Below are 17,918 nucleotides of genomic sequence, written 5' to 3'. Positions count from 1 at the left end.
CAAATTCTGATTCAGCGCCCTCAATTTATGCTAAAACACTTCTCAATTCAGCATTAACAGGATTTGCCTAAGGCAGTCTACTTTTCTCAAATCTGGACCTGACTATTAAGAAATAATGTTCCAGCTCAATATTGGTTCTTTTTGAAGTCTGGGGAATACACGCACACAAAAAACACAGTTGAGGCTTTAGTTGACTTGTCTGATTTTGTTGAACACTTTAGAGAGATTGGCAATAGGAACATTGATCATGATCAAGTATCTGTAACTTCACTCGATGATATAAAGATATAAAGCCAAGGAAAACTTTGTACAATGTATTAGTAAAAGCAAAAAGATTACACCTGTCCATTGATATACAGTGTAAATAATTTGATAGAATGATTTTACCAATAATGACATATGGGTGTGAAGTATGAAACTATAAAGATATTGCTAATATTGAAAATTTTACAGAAAATTTGTGAGAACAATTTTACGGGTAAATATTAAAATGCACTCCAGATGTCGTGGCATATGGAGAAACTGGGGGCTTCATTAGATGTAGAATGATTGGATTTTGGCTCAGAATTGTGACAGGTGAGGAGGACAAAGCAGGATTTGGATATATGTTTGTATCACATGGGAAGGTAATTGGGACTGATTGGTTTCTGAACGCCATGAAGTTGCGTTTGAAGGATATGTCCGAAAAAGATTGGCATGCAGAAACATGCTCAAATTGTATTTGTTCAAATTATAAGATGATGAAAAGAAAATTGGGTTTTGAGACTTATTTCCTAATTTTAAGTGACACCCTGGGGGCCACTTACATTGACAAGTGGATACCATGCACGCCCCCCCCCAAAAAAAAACCGTAAAAAGGATGCCTTTTTCAAGATAGGGCACGTAACGTCTGTAACGAAATAAGGGTGTAAAAAACACCAAAATTATGAGGGGTATCTATTTTACAAGGAAAGGTACGTGTTTAGTGACAAATTTGCGAGGGTATATAAAGACTTAAAAGTTTTTTAAAGGATGCACTTTTTGCCCCAACAGTCAACACTACGTTGTTAGAGTCCGATTTGCGCGAGGTGTGGGAGGTGGGGACGTACTAAACCCAATCATGTAGGTATAGGTAAAATCGACGTCCGTGACATATAACAATTAAAATATCGCTGTACTTGTTTAGGTGTTCAATTCAGGGAATACTTACCAAGAGTATCGTTTTGTTTCCAATACTTGTTAAGGATAGGGTTTCACACGCCAATACTTGTTAAGGGTGCATTTTCAGAATATGGAAAATACTTGTTTAGGGTGCTTTTCGAGACCCCATGGTCGCGCATAGTCTACAAATGTAGACCCACATCTGCAGTGTGTGCCCACAGCTGATTCAACGATTCTACATAGCAGACTAAGTCTACAAATGGCTCGCTTCGCTCACCCTCTCATGCATAAGTATTTACCGACGCATGGCCAGCCATGCATCGGTAAATACTTATGCATGGTTCAAAAAAAAATTGTCTCGCCTTGAACGATTTTTCAAAAGTCCAAGATTTTTAGCCTAATTCGATCCTCCAAAACCGAGTTGTCCTTATTGTAAGTGGAAGGAAAATATACAATTACAATTTATAAAATATCAACATATTTATTTATTTATTTCATTTTCAACAGAAGAACAAAGTAATGAGGTCAAAATAGTTACATACAGACAAAATAAATTCAGGCATGTACAGTATATGATATTTATCTATAAGTAGAAATAAAACAAAACATAGTAATATATATAAGCAAAATATCATAACCATTATAAAATAAAATTCTGAGAAAATGGAGGGATCCACTAAAAAGAAGTGCTTGTATTGTGTGGACCCCTCTAACTTGTATTGTGTGGACCCCTCTATAGTGCCTGGTATCTTCATGATTTAGTCTGAAACGAAAACTGAATTATGACCATATGTTGTTTTGGCCAGAATTTTATCTGTAGTCCATATTGTTAAGATTTTTTCCAATAACATGTATTTATTATTTAATTTTCAGGTCAAAGAGCTGACAGAACGTAAGCTGCGACGCGATTCAACGATAGAATTCAAGTTTGTACGTTTGACATTAGTAATACTTGATACCATTTCTTTTTATTCAAATCATGAAAACGCATTGACACATTCGGAGTACAAAATATCTGCTTTTTAAAAAATAAAATCTTAATTCATTTTCTCAAAAGAACTTAAAGTATTAGTTCCTAAAGAAATTATACATGTAGTTTCATTCACATGAACCAATCATTACAATATAGATGTTTCTCCTAGACCATTTACCAAAGTTGTCGTAATGGTTAGAAAAATATTTAGATAAAATCAATGATGCATATGTGAACATTTTTTATACGTGCATAAAAAAATATCACTACTGGATCAGTTCAGACCAATAATTTGTCCCTGGTAGATTTTATGCGAATTTTATTAGTGGCCCAAGAAACCCCATGAACACTGTGACTGCAACCAGCGTTGCATGTAGTCCGGGTTTCAGCCCACGAAGCGCGAAAATGTGGATAAACATACCATGTAATATTCTTAGCATTTGAAGGATATTAGGTAAGCCCGGTAGGTGAGCTACAAAATGGTAAAGGTTTGATGGTGTCATTATAAACGGTTATTTTTGGTGATTTTTCACATTTCATTTTTAACTAACGAGTCAATGGGGAAATGGAAAGTAGTGCTTGGCCTGACCCGGTCACTATGGGCATGAGGGCACAATGCTAGAGTGCTCACCTTACCGACGACGCAAGAACACGAGTGGGTTAATCTTCAACTGATTGTAACCGAAAAGAATGATACCTTCACCCTTTATGCTTGGCGCTCAGAATTTAAAGTGCAGCATAATGATCATAACAATATGTCAGGCAAAGTCCAATGGTAGAAAAGTTTTAAAAATAAGTTGGTGACCGATGTAAAATCTAAAGCTATTATCAGGTTAAACAAATCTAAGTCAAATAACGCGGTAGATGGGCTTGTTGTCTGTTGCTGCTAGCTTCGTATATCTACTTGATATCGATGGTATTAGAAACATAGAGAGTATATATTTTTTTTGGGGGGGATTCCTTTTGGGCCTCATGTTTGTGCCAGTAATAGTTTCGATAGTAGGAATTTCGTTTTCTAGTGATTTAAATTGATTTCTATATACATTATATACAGCCAAGAGAGTTAAACAGTGTCCTTCTCGACACACGGAGACTGCATTTAACTGATAGGTCTCCCTGGCGTCAGTATCAATTTTCCAGACCAAAGCTTAAAAAAAATACTGGTAAGTGGATTAATATTAGACTGGATTGAAAGTAAGAGAAAATCATGCAGCATGTTTACAGCCCAACCATGTACCAATGATGTACGTCTAACTTCATTGTGTAAATCAAGAGTTGTCCTCTGTACTCTTCGTGTCCTGACGGATACTCCTTATCTTAGTGACACCATGCCAGTCTGCTTTGGTGTACAGTCCTTAGCTCCTGGGGCCCGTTTCTCAACACCGTCATAAGTCTAACTTCTTGACTAAATCGGAGATAGTGAGTTACTTGTCCGCTAACTGTTTCACGAAGCCCTCTTTACCAAGATCGGGTACAACAACCTCACCAAATATTTATGACACCTCCGAACCTGTCTTAACTTCTTTCTTAATGACGTAGTGGCATCACGGGGGGTAGACTATGACATGCAAAAGTGCCTAGACATTTTAAAATTATAATCTTACGTAATCAATCACAGAGGTTGAAATTACATTACAAAACAAGTGGGATAATGCATTCAATGATCATTGTAATAAAAAGAAACTATAAAAGCTGTCGGTAAAACGTCACAAAACCATTCATTTTGAAATAGTAAAATAATTTAATCGATGAAGATTCTACACGTCAGGCCATCCATAACTGGACTCGTATTTGTCGTTTTCAGACCCCTATTATAACATTTTGATAAATTCTATCTCTAATTTATGCATAGAATTTGTCAAATCGTAAGTTTCGGTATCAATTTTTTTGTGTGTGTTAAACTATACTTCGATGATGTTTGGAATCGTTAAAGACCGTATAATTATCATAATTTTACAAAGAAAACCGTTATGGTTTACTTTCGTAAACTATTAAAATTGATATCCCGGGGGTACCAATCTCAACGTCCACACGTGATTTTTTAGTCATGAAATAAATTATCCATAATTCCATTTTCTCTGCAATTGAATGCTCCAGTCTCCATTGTCTAAGTATGCATAATGCATAAGTTACCTGTGCCATTATTTTGAAAAGATGTATTTCCCAATTCTTCACAATATTTGCAATTTGTCATAATTTACATGTACCGTTTTGAAAATTACGCTATTTTGTGACTAAGGCTACGTCCCGTCGGCTCTTTTTACCGATGATATCGATATCAAGGTATTCTAGTTGTGTGTATGTTTTTTTTTATATAACTTCCTCATTAATCAGTTTGATTGAAGAGTATGGAGAATCTTAACTTGAGTTTTATATACAGATTATAAGTTTATTTTCGTAATTTAGATTTTTGATGTTGTACCCGGATTCTGTTCTGTATTTATCCCTTCGTGATTATAAGTTGTTAAAGAAATGTGAGCAGATTAATTTTAAGTTTACATTTGAAGTTCATATATATTCCTTTTCTTACCATGTTAAAATGTTTATGTGTAAACTTGAAACAATTAAGTTTTAATGATGTCATGTTATATATATATTTTTTTATATGTGATATGAGGAAGAAATAAATATGATTTAAAACAAAAAACAAAAAAAGTCAGGAAGCCTTTCGTGAAACAGGTTTAGTAAGATTGGAACTAACTCCGTGGTTGGTGGATAAAGATATGACTAACTTGTCCATGTGTTGAGAAACGAGCCCCTGGTGACTTAGTCGTTAGGTTACTGGTGACTTAAACAATACCTCATTGCGCTGTTGCAACATGCACGGTTGTACTCTGTATCTATTGATTTTTTATTGCCATTAAAATCCCTGTGGAGGGGGAAAAAGATTATAAAAAAAGAGTTGTCCTATTAATGGATTTTCTTTTCTTAAATGTATGTATGATCATCACAGAAGGTCATGTGGTTAAAATATGCATAAGCCTCAAAAATGAAAATTCTCCCATGGATTACTATTTTAGCCGTGTATTGAACTGAAACCCTAAGGAAAATGCAAATGAATATACCATTCCACTATTTTAGTGGAACATTCTAGAGTGATTGTGTATTTTGACCATGCCGGTCTAACATATAGCAAAGATAGAATAAGAGATATTTTCAAGAGAAATGAATTAGGGGTCGTTTGCTAAATGATGTCCCTTTGTAGATGATTTAGCCCCACAAGAACATGGTCCCTGCCTGCGTAAAGAGTTACATAATTCACGCGAACGGCTTAATAAAACACACGGCTGGAATGGAAATTAAATCTAATTGTGTCGCATGGTTGTTACATATTAACTTAGTAACACGTTTCAGTGTATTATATATAGTACCCTGTCTACCCGTCTGTGGGTTGATATCAATACCATAAACTACCGCATTAGTGGAATTATTAATTTATTACTTATTCATTAAATCCTAGCTCAAATGAGTGTTCCTGATAAATACTATGTTATGAATTTCTTTTCAGCCGAGTTCTCTGTTATAAGATATGGAAAGGAAGTACGTCGGTCTGTGTCTTGGACTATCGATGGCGATGAAACTTGTTTAGAATTTGAAGACATAGTTTCACCTGAATTAAACGAAGTTATCTCTGCATTGGTTCCATTGTGCCAAGCAGTGCAACATATTATCATTGACTGTTATATGTTCGATTGGTATATTCCTGCACATGACACCAGACCTTTCATTCCAATGAGATCAGTCCTCACCGTTTGCATTAGCTACAGGTACTCCGGATCCCCGGATACACCAATCCTATCGATTCTCAGTGATTGTTTTCCAAATGCAAAGAGTCTTGAGCTATCTGGCGACAGTAGAGATTTCACACACACTCGGAAATACCATTCCGACCCCCCACTGTCTTCCTGGAGACAGGTAAAATTAGACTTGTGGAACGGACACTCAAGAGACTTCGTCACTCTGGAGACCATCTTCCTCTCCCTTTCTTCTGCCTGTCAAAACATAGAATCACTCTTCATCAAAAGCTCTAATGCTTTCCAATGGGGCAAGTCAAGCACAACCATCAAAGCATGTAAACTACCTTTTTTGACTGATATCCATCTTGAATCTCGTTGGCGTGAAGAGCACTATACACTTCAACTGATAAAATACTTGCTATATGACGTGAATCCTGGTTTGAAGTTTGTCAAAGTAGAAAGTGTACAGCTAGGAAACGTAGTATTGGAGAGTGTTGAATGGTCCCGAACATCTTCAGATTGTGGGTTGCAAATTAAAGGAGCATCAGCGGCTGTACCCATAACTGAGTTGATTGATCTTACAACTAGTGACCTTAAAGATGTTACTGTTCTTACACTTGTCAGTTGCAAGATTAATTTCGGTCAGTCTGAAAGTAAGTCCCCGAAGGAACTTGGTACACTGCGGGAAATCAGGTTTGTTGGTTCAGCAAACCCACTTTCCGAATCTGACAGGAACAAGCTTTCGGAGTTGTATCCTAATGTCAAAGTGACTGAAAATCAGACGAGTCATGAATCATTTGTAGAATCCCAGGAGGGTGCAGGGATACCTTCCAAGTTGGACAAAGCCTCCTCTCAATCACTCAAGACATCTGCCATAGGTGGGTTGATATTGATTGTTCTTCATCATGATTACCAGATAAATAGTGATTTATTCAAATTAACCTTCATGGAAATCATTACTATTTACAATGCTTTATATTATGTATAGAAAAGAGTTAAATCTAAAAATTGGACTTACTGGGAATTTTCTTCTGCAGGGCTGCATGGATTTCTTTTCTAATAATAATTATACTTGCTTATATAGCGCTTAATACTTACTTTGTCAGAAGTCTCTAAGCGCTCTACAGTATTATACCCTGGTTTTAGCAGTGCAGCTGTTACGCGCGCTGCGTTTCAAGGAATAAATTCCTGCCAGGTACCCATTTACCTCACCTGAGTTGAGTGCAGCACATTGTGGATCAATTTCCTGCTGAATGAAATTACGCCATGGTTGGGATTCGAACCCACGACCCTCTGTTTCAAAGTCCGGAGACTAATCCACTGGGCCACAACGCTCCACGTTTTGCAAAAAAATCCTCATGCAAATTGCGCATATTTAATTTAATCTCCCGTGCACTTTCTGATATTTGCTCATAAGTACCATGATTCCGATGTTTCGTTGATATCTTCCCTTGTTTGAATAGATGATTCATTGTGTGGAGGTGACGTGGCCGTGTGGTCTGAGGCGCCTGGTTATACATGAAAAGTCCGGGGTTCGACACCTATGCTCTTTTATCCTGCATTCAAATAAATGAAAAAGCTTTATGCGTTATTGAAACTAGGTGTGCACTTGTTTAAGAAAAATAGTTGAAAGACATATAGATAAAATGATTCATGAATATCACGCGCACTTAAAGAATATCAGAAATAAACGAAATTCATTATCAGTATAAGTAACTAGTTGAAATGAAGATAGTGTTCATGTAAACTAACCATTTTTATATACAGATGAACTTGTTGAGGGTAAAGTCGAATTTCATGAAGATACAGGCTCACAGAACCCTGAAGGTGGAGAAGAAGAAACCTCATGGCAAGAAAAAGAAGAGGAATTTGACGTGAACCAAGGAAGCCTGCCCCATGAATCAGGTTCTGTAGGAGTAGAGTAATCAGGAAATAATTTTCGTGTTGTACACAAGAAGGATCTTTTTGGTATTAAAACATGCTTACTAGTTTGCATGTTATTGAGGATTTCCGGACGAACATAATTTTGCAATGTTTACAGAACGAAAGATAAAGAGGGAAGATAGTAGATAACTGTGTTTTTCCCTTGTAATGCTAGCATGTTACTCAACGAGAGCTTTTTGTCTCACCTGCATAGCAGAGTGAGACTATAGGCGCCGCTTTTCCGACGGCGACGGCGGCGGTGGCGTCAACATCAAATCTTAACCTAAGGTTTTTGAAATGACATCATAACTTAGGAAGTATATAGACCTAGTTCATGAAACTTGGCTATAAGTTTGATCAAGTATTACTAAACATCCTACTATAGTTTCATGTCACATGACCAAGGTCAAAGGTCATTTAGGGTCAATGAACTTAGACCATGTTGGGGGAATCAACATCAAAATCTTAACCTGAGGTTAAGTTTTTGAAATGTCATCATAACTTAGAAAATATATGGACCTAGTTCATTAAACTTGGACATAAGGTTAATCAAGTATCACCAAACATCCTGCATGACTTTCACGTCACATGATCAAGGTCAAAGGTCATTTAGGGTCAATGAACTTTGGCCGAATTGGGGGTATTTGTTGAATTACCATCATAACTTTGAAAGTATGTTGGTCTAGTTCATAAAACTTGGACATAAGAGTAATCAAGTATCACTGAACATCCTGTGCGCATTTTAGGTCACATGACCAAGGTCAAAGGTCAATGAACTTTGGCCATAATGGGGGTATCTGTTGAATTACCATCATAACTTTGCAAGTTTATTGATCTGACTTTTGAAACTTGGACATAAGAGTAATCAAGTATCACTGAATATCCTGTGCAAGTTTCAGGCCACATGATCAAGGTCAAAGGTCATGTGAGGTCAATGAACTTTTTGGGGTTATCACTGAACATCTTGTGCGAGTTATAGTAGATTTTAAAGTCAGCAATGCTGCTATGATGAATCGCGTGATGCAGGTGAGACGGCCACAGGCATTCCACTTGTTTAATAATTTGATAAAAAAACACATTGACCCAATGGAGAAATAGATGTTTAAAAAATTGCCAAAATTTGAAGAAAAAAAAAATATTGTTAACATACGATATTCCTCTTATCATTTACAATGGATATTTCAGAATGTTCCCCAGTCGTGGCAGTGTTAAGCGGCAATGATTTATTACAATTTTGAAGTTAAAGTTTTGCAATAAAAAGTGCAATATAAATATTTTAAATAATTTTCAGTACCCGATGAAGGAGATGTCGAAACAACCAAGAAGGAGTGCTGCAAGAGAGTTGGAGCTGATGGTGGCAGACTGCAGCTAGAGTCCTTTGGAATTGAACTTGAGATACCTCCTGGTGCAATCAACAGCAAAGAGCCACAGGAAATCTCTCTTCGTGTTCTGACCGATACTCCTAATGTTGGTGACACCAAAAAAGAGATGTCAGTCTGCTTTGGTGTACAGTGTTTAGCTCCTGATGACTTAGTCCTGAGGTCACCGGTGACTTACACAATACCTCATTGCGCTGTTGCAACACAGTACTCCGGTTTAGAGGCAGTCTTATACACAGGAGAGGGGAAATACTTGCCAAGTAAAAACTTAAAGATGCACGGTTTATCTTATTTTTTTATGTGTATTATGAAGGTTTAAACATACAATCAGATGTTCAGATAATCGTATCGTTATGTCTACAACCCGTGATCATAATTATCACAAGATCTCGTCTTATCTGCATCTTGTAAAAGGGGGCAATTGGACGATGTTGTTCTTACATTTTGTCATGTATACATCCTGTGAGAGAGATGATCATATGACAAGATCTCGTGTTTTTTTACATCCTGTAGAAGTGATAGTGAGATTTAAGATGTTAGGTGTACATTCCGGGAAAGAGATGATCTCGGATTTGGTCATGTCTACATTATTTTGTAAGTGAGAGACATTATAAGATAATAATATCCTGGATCTCGTCATGTCTTCTTGAGAAGAGATGATCAGATGCCATGATCACGCATTTGTCATCTCATCATCTATAGATACACAGGATGAAGACATGCCGAGATCAGAGATCTCGTCTTCTGATTATCTCTCCCCCGGGATACAGACATGGCGAGATACAAGATTCCATGGTCTAGAAACACGAAGAAACAATCTGATTATCCGAACATCTGGGTGGCATGTGGAGCCGGGATATGTGCAAACAATGGTAGAAGTGCGAAATTTCGCCGTGATTTGTGGAAACACCACGTTGGCAAATGTGCAAATCTGTCAAAATTTATCTACGGCATCTGTGCAAACGTGACGACGGGATATGTGCAAATGAACAATTTTCACGGGAAATGTGCAAACCTCCGGGATATGTGCAAGTCACTGTTTTTATCAATATCAAGTCTATTTCTCATGAAATGTTTCATAACATTACTGTTAAAATGATAATGTTGGTAATGTTGAATAACATGAAAATATGGCAGCCTTTCCTCTAAACCAAGTTATTTCAAAGTGATAAATAACAATACCAAAACCAATATAAAGACCACAGAATCTTATTAATGTTGAATAACGTGTGTGTAAGGGTGTGTGTGTGTGTGTTTGAGTTTTGTCAGACATATATCAATCAGATATGATTATTTTCGTCAGGGACCGACCTTTAACGCCACCATCCGAAAGGGGTGACCAGGGCTCGAACCTCCAACCTCTGCATCAATTTGTAACTTCCCCACAGCTTGGATTACAGGCGCACGCCACAACGCCTTATTAACATGAAAATATAACATGGAAATATAGCATGGAAATATAACATGGAAATAATAGTGTAGTCCAGACCCAGTTATTTCAAAATTATGAGTAACAATACAACACCAAAGAGTATAAAGAGCCCATAATCATATTAATGTTGAAAACCTGTGTGTGTGTGTGTGTGTGTATTTGAGTTTTGTCAGACGTATATCAATTAGGTATGATTATTTACGTCTGGGACCGACCTTTAACGTCACCATCTGAAAGACGTGATCAGGGCTCGAACCTCGAACCTCTGCATCAATTTGTAACTTCCCCACAGCTTGGATTACAGGCGAACGCCACAACGCCCAGTTGTGTAACATGTAAATATAGCGTATTCTTTCCTCCAAACACTGTTAGTTCAAAATTATAAATAACAATTAAAAAAAGTATAAAGATCTCATAATTTTATCAATGTAGAATAACATGGAAATATAGCCTAGTCTTCCAGCAAGACCCAGTTATTTTTTTTTCAAAATAACGCTGATAGTAATAATGAAAAAAATCTAAATCTATAAGACCAAACAATCCTTCAAACTAAGAACCTGTAATAAAACAGAGGTTTACAGCGTTGTCTTTATTGCAGACCTAGTCATTAAGAAATTACGAAAAAAATGTATTGAAGTAGGACCCTATCATATTCTTATTCTTGTAGAATAACACGAGTTTTAAAAAGTATTCTTTCCTCCAAACCTGGTTGTTTAAAAAATGAATTTAAAATCTAAGATCAATCTTCAACTTTACACACAGTAAAATAATATGGGTTTCGAGCATTGTCTTTACCCCACACCCATTTTTTTATACAAACTAATACCCCTACAAAACATTGTAATAATGAATGGGTAAAGCAAATATTCCTTCTCCAGACTTGGTTATTATTTAAAACACAATAGTTTTTGAAAATATTTTAAAACGAATACCCGATAATCTAATTCCTTTGGAATAACGTTGTTGTTATCGTGGGTTTTAAGGCGTGTACCATTCAGATATGAATATTTACGCCTGCGATTAATTTGTCTCATTTTTGTGGTTATAAAATTTGATACATTATGGATAACATGAAGAACGATTGTAGACTTTCTTCCAGACACGGTTATTTAAAAAATAAACTAGAAATTTGACGTGTCCAAATGACACAGATGTCCCTCTTAACGTAATCAGAAATCCATTCAATATAATTAAACTTAATATCGTGCAGAAACCAATAGGCATATATATAATAAACAAATTTTGACCTTTGAACCAACTCGCATATATAGTGAGCTGTGGCCTTTGACCTGCGGACTCCGAATTCGAACTTAGCCTGTATTTTGGTGTCATCTACCTACACACCCAATTTTCGGTTTAATCTGTTGAATATTTCATAAGTTACCATACGGAAACCAACTCGCATATTTAAGGAGCTGTGACCGTTGGCCTTCGGACTCCGAATTCTATCTCAACCTGTGTTGTGGTGTCATCTACCAACACACAATTGTTTTTTAATCCATTGAATATTTTTCGAGTTATTGCGCGGAAACCAAGTGGGGGAAGGACGGAAGACCGGACGGACATGGGCAACGCTTAATGCCCCCTCCGGACTTCTTCAGTGGTGGCATAAAAAGCAATAAAACCCACCACCCCAACCCCCCCCCCCAAAAAACCCCCACCAAAAAAAACCCCCACGAATATAAGAACCAGCAATCCTCCAAACTAAGACCATGCACAAAAGCATATGTTTAGAGCGTTGTCCTTATTCCAGACCTAGTAATTTAAAAAATGATTTAAACAATCTTAAAAACTTTAGACCCTGTCATATTCGTATTCCTGTGGAATAGCACGAGTTTTAACTTAGTCTTTCGTCTAGACCCGGTTATTTAAAAAAAAAATCAAAGCCAAGACCGATCTTCCAAATTAAACCCAGTTAAAATGCTTGGGTTTAGAGCGTTTTTTTTTTCTTTACCCCACACCCAGTTTTTTTTAATACAAATTGAGTGAAACATAATCAAAAACTTAGACCCCAGCATCTTCCAAACTATATAACCTTGTGATAACACATGCTTAGTTTTACAAGACATAAGAAACAGAACAACAAAACCAACATTTAAATTAAACCCCTCTTCCAGGTCCTGTAATGAAGAATGCATTTAAAACATACTTTTCTAATTAAAAATAAAATCTTCAAAACTAAGATCCCGGGGAGCATTTCATGAAAGGAGTTGTCAGACGTTTTATCCGACAGTTACCATGGCAGCATTGCTTCTTAGCCAATCAACATCAAGGAAGGTTGTCAGATCTGACAACTTGTTGGACATAGCTAGTGTTGATGAAATGCTCCCCCGATCATCTTAACAGGCACAAGAACATGATTGAGTCTTGGTTAAATGAAGATTGCATTTATCTTAATTTTGAAAATGACAAGGTCAGGGTTAAAGAAAACTCTCTAAACCTTTGTTGAGTTATATTGTATTGTTTCGTTATTTTTAAATAATTGGGTCTGGAGGAAAAACTACGCCATGCCTCCATGCGTAAATATTCTTATCTGAATGATACGCGCCTTAAAACCCAAGATAACACAACAACAACAACGTTATTCAGCATTAATAAGATAGTGGGGTTACTTTTTTACTTAAAAAAAATAAATAGTTTGTAATTTTGAAATAAAAGTGTGTGGAGGGAGACTACACTATATTTCCATGTTTTTCAACATCAATAATATTGCGGGGTCTTTGTTTTCTTAGTATTTTGTTTTGTATTTTTTTATTTGTTGTTTGAAATATCTGGGTCTGGAGGAAAGTCTGAATTTAATTTCATGTTATTCAACATCAATAAGATTGTGGGGTCTTTGTTTTATTATAATCTATCTTTTGTGATTTGTTATTTTGAAATAACTGGGTCTTAAGGAAATGCTACGCTATATTTTCAAGTTAGTCGACATCATGGAGATTGTTGGGTCTTTGTTAATGTCGTTTGTTTGTTTTTATTGTTTTTGATCATTTGCTATTTTGAAAGAACTGGGTCTAGAGCAAAGACTACACCATATCTCCATGCTATTCATTATTAATAAGATTGCATGGTCATTTTTGTTGTTGTTTTGTTTTTAATGATTTTTGTGTAACTCTGGAGCAAAGACTACGCTATACTTCTATGTTAGCATGATACACGCCGTATAAGCTAAAACAACAACAACAGCTATTTAACATAAAGAAGAATTATTTTTTGATATTTGTTTATGAAGATTGTTTAAATGTTTTATGTACCTGGGTCTGGAGAAAAAAAAGACTGTGACTTTGTGCTATATGAAGGCATTACTATTATATAGGGTTTTAGTTCAGAAAAGATTCGCGAAAAATCCCCTCAAATTTATTACATTTGTGGGTAAAGTCATTATTACATTTGTGGGCGATCAAAATTTATTACATTTGTGGGTAAAGTGCATTTTTACATTTGTGGGCGTTTAAAAGCGTTTGTGGGCGCTTTGAAAAGCGTTTCTTTGCCGATGGCACTGTAGCTTCATTATGCAGGCATGTTTCTCATTTTAACAGTAATGTTATGAGACATTGAGACATTTCAAGAGAAATAGACTTATTATTGATGAAAACAGTGACTTGCACATATCCCGCAGGTTTGCACATCTCCCGTAAAATTGTTCATTTGTACATATCCCGTCGTCACGTTTGCACAGATGCCGTTGATAAATTTGACAGATTTGCACATTTCCCGGCGTGGCGTTTGCACAAATACCGTTGTTTGCACATTTTCCGGCATTTGCACATAACACGGCTCCACATGACACTTTCAAGCTTCCGCATATACAATCAAACGAAGCAATTACAATTCTTTGTGTGTGTGAAAAACAAGAAAAACATTAATAACGACTGTGACCATATTGAATAACGCATAAATTGAATTTATTCACTTTGACCTAAATAGACTGGGCTATTTTGTCACCTAAGAAGACTCGTCGATCGCGTGATCACGATAAAAAAATTAGAACGGGCGTTACCCATGACATAATCTACAAATTGTAGGATGAAATTCTCATTGCTAATTGATTACGCTCATTAATGCGTAAAATCAAAACTTTGCTCTGATTAACTAAATAATGCCCCTAACATGCTATTTTGTTTAAAGACTCTTTAAAGCAATGTGGTCAATTGTGTTTAGAAAAATAAAATCACATTTATACTCTTATTTTTTCGATTTTCTTTTCAAATGGAAATTGCTGGGGTCTTTAATTTTATCATAAACAAGATTAAATTAATTGATATTAATGAGTAAAAGAAAAAAATTAAACATTTATGAATTTTGGCTAAAACACACTTTGCTTTGGATTTTTACACGAATTCACGTTTTACAGCAAATTAGGGTCTGCATTCACTTTTGAATTGTTCCGTAATTTCAGAACCGCACCTGAGGGTCGCGATTTAAGTCTCAAAAGTTGCGCGAGACTTGAAAGTGAAAGGTTACCGAGCGACGCGGTGAAAATTTGCGCGGCAGATATGTCACGAAAAAAATGCAGGGGGGGGGGGCTGAATCAGCACCCCAGTCTTATCATGATTGGAGGAAGAGTTCATCCTGATGAAAAAAAATGTCTTAAAAGATAAAAAAATAGAGAATAATATATGAGATTTTATGACATTTCATCCAAAACTAAGAGAACGATGAACGTTTTATATCTGTAACGTCATATGCAAGCAGCTCCCCCATTTTTCAATTCACGAATCATATTTCGATTAATTGATGCAGATGCAGTTATAAAGGAACGGAAAGTTCTTCCAAGGTCTGGAATAAACAGCTGCAACATTATGAAGGACGTACTCAAACTCAAGACGGATCATTTTTCATGGGCAAAGATTATGATCATGATCAACAACTTCTTATACGGGAAGAGACTATGCTTCTTGCCGTTTAAAGAAAATAAGCTGACCCTGACAAGAACACCTTTCATCTTACATGCCTACATTTACGATGATGTGGAAGGTAACAAGAAGGTTAGCTTTATAGTTTCCCTATTTCTGTTTTGATGATCTATGCGGCATGATAAATCCGTGGTAGAGTGCCCGCCTCATAAACGTAGGTCGTGGGTTCAATCCCCGGCCAGTCATATAAAAGACTTTTGAAATTGGACCTTCTGGTTTCTCGCTAGGTGCTCAGTATTTACATTGCAGAAGAGTGATACTAACATAAAATGTTATGCATATGGCCCGCCCGTATAGCAGTTTCATAACTGAAGTGGCTACCGAGGGTATTATTTACATGAATGTAGGCACTACATCTTTTTTATGGTCCTGAAATGTGAATATTCGCTTTCACTACGTACAACGTATTCAAAACACAGTTACGGTATTGGAAATACTCGTCAAATGACAATTAACAACCGGGAAGTCTTTGTCGATAATTGGGGCCCAGAAAAGCAAATTCGTCCGTAGTTTCGTGGCTGAACAAAAGTTGCTAACATTTTGTTTGTCAAGATTCCAGGACCAAGGTGCTAATTCTTTGTTTCTTGATTGCGTGTTGTCATGCATGGCATTTGTTGTCATGCATGTTCATGTTATCATGTTATTATGTTACTGGTATGTTCATTGTTATGTTATTCTGTGAATTTTATGTTTGTTGCAAGAATTGTCAAGTTATACAATTATCCGTTTAGCGGACAAATAAATGAAATGACTGAATGAATGAATTTGATAAGAGGTCATCATTGATATTATTTGATCTTCGTTTAGCAGTATGATTTTTTATTTGTTACAGACTGTAATGAGTGATGAAGAGGAACTTGAATACAAACCTGCTTATGGTGAACAGCATGTCACGATTAAGGAGGCAGAAGTTGATCTTAAAGTGACATGTTTGAACGGCACAGAAGCAAAAATTGCTGTAAGTGTTTTTTTAATGGATTTCAAATTTTAATTGGTATTAAAAATAAAACTTAAGAAAATAACCATGTGATTTAATGATTTTGATTCATTTTAAGCAAATTAAAATTGAATATTATTTGATTTTGAATATGTGTTGAGGATTTCAAACATGACAAGCTATCCAATGTCCGCTGTTCTGTAAAGGGGAAATCCAGACTGAAAATGATGAAACCTAAATTAATCGACTAAAATTTACAAAGCGAATGCTGAAAATTTCATCAAAGATGGGTGACAAATAAAAATATAAAGGTTAGCAATAATTTGTGAAAACAGTTTAAATACATGTACGTCATCATTAATATTCAATGGATTGGCTAATGCCATATCTCTACTTTCCCTTTCCTACATTATCACATGAAATTATAATTTTCACATGTCCTACATGTATGCACAGGCGCAGATCCAGGATTTCGTAGGGAGTGGGCCCGAATTTGATCTAATTGTGACGCCCTTGTGTACTTTTTGAAAAATTGCGCTCCCTCCCAGCCAGGCAAACATAAGTGTCTCTAAATGCATGTAAAATTATATCACTTCTGTTTACATGAAGAAAAAAAAACAACAAGAATACCTCTTTTAATGATATGTACATAAAGCAAATCTAATCCATGAATTTATTTAATATCACATTTTAAAAAGAATAAATGCGAGTGCGAAGCGCGAGCAATTATCTGGTTTTGTTTAAAGTGCGATCTGATTTCTTATATCTCACTTTTTTATCCCGAAAGTTTAAGTAGTTGCTTTAAATCACACGATGCAAGTATAATTTAAAAATTCATGCGAGCGCGAAGCACGAGCTTGAAAGTTTTTACGATCAAATGAAAAAGCATATTTTAATTGTCAGGTTAGAATATCAAAATTTTCAGCTCGCGCTTTTCGTTCGCATAAAAACTGTCAAGATAGGATGCGTATGTAACTTACCAATTGATGACAGCGCGAAGCACGAGCTGATTTTTTTTTGTCATATTCCTTTCTGAAAATTGGACATTATTTTAAAGCACGTTTTGAGATATAATTTGTGTTTCTCAATGGATAACTGATGCCACCCCAATGCGCAAGTTGAAATCGCATTATACCAACCAGAAGTGGGAACCTTTAGAGCAGTAATCAACATGCGGGAAAATTGTTAAGAGGATACGTATAATACTAAATGAAGGATGAGATTTTGAAGCAAGCGCCAAATATTTTTTGTTATCATGGACAGAACATATATCTAACAATAAAATGCAAATGCAATGCTTATATGCAATTTTATAAATCTATATAGTCAGGGGCGGATCCAGCTTTCACCAATGGGGGGGGGGTGGGAGTTGGCAGAAAAATATTTTTAATCATATTTTCCCCGATTGGCCACCAGAGCTGATTTTGGGGGGATATTCCTCTGAAAAGGCTGTTTTTTTTTACATCTCAGGTTTGCTCTTACAC

The 17,918-nt window shown here is 36.0% G+C and overlaps 1 protein-coding gene across 1 annotated transcript in view; it reads left to right on the top strand.

The window, feature by feature from the left end:
• Positions 1-4,785: 4,785 nt before the first annotated feature.
• LOC121419508 overlaps positions 4,786-17,918 on the top strand; it is a 33,418-nt gene continuing 20,285 nt past the window's right edge. Inside the window, exons 1-5 of the mRNA XM_041613962.1 lie at positions 4,786-6,728; positions 7,618-7,755; positions 9,065-9,412; positions 15,325-15,569; positions 16,330-16,455. Of these exons, the coding sequence (XP_041469896.1) occupies positions 5,579-6,728; positions 7,618-7,755; positions 9,065-9,412; positions 15,325-15,569; positions 16,330-16,455 (2,007 nt within the window). The 5' untranslated portion in view covers positions 4,786-5,578. The remainder of the gene's footprint in view (positions 6,729-7,617; positions 7,756-9,064; positions 9,413-15,324; positions 15,570-16,329; positions 16,456-17,918) is intronic.

The sequence above is a fragment of the Lytechinus variegatus genome, chromosome 8 (genome assembly GCF_018143015.1).
Source record: "Lytechinus variegatus isolate NC3 chromosome 8, Lvar_3.0, whole genome shotgun sequence".
NCBI classification, from domain to species: domain Eukaryota; kingdom Metazoa; phylum Echinodermata; class Echinoidea; order Temnopleuroida; family Toxopneustidae; genus Lytechinus; species Lytechinus variegatus.
Note: the sequence above shows the minus strand (reverse complement) of the source record. Positions and strands in the feature narration are given on the sequence as shown.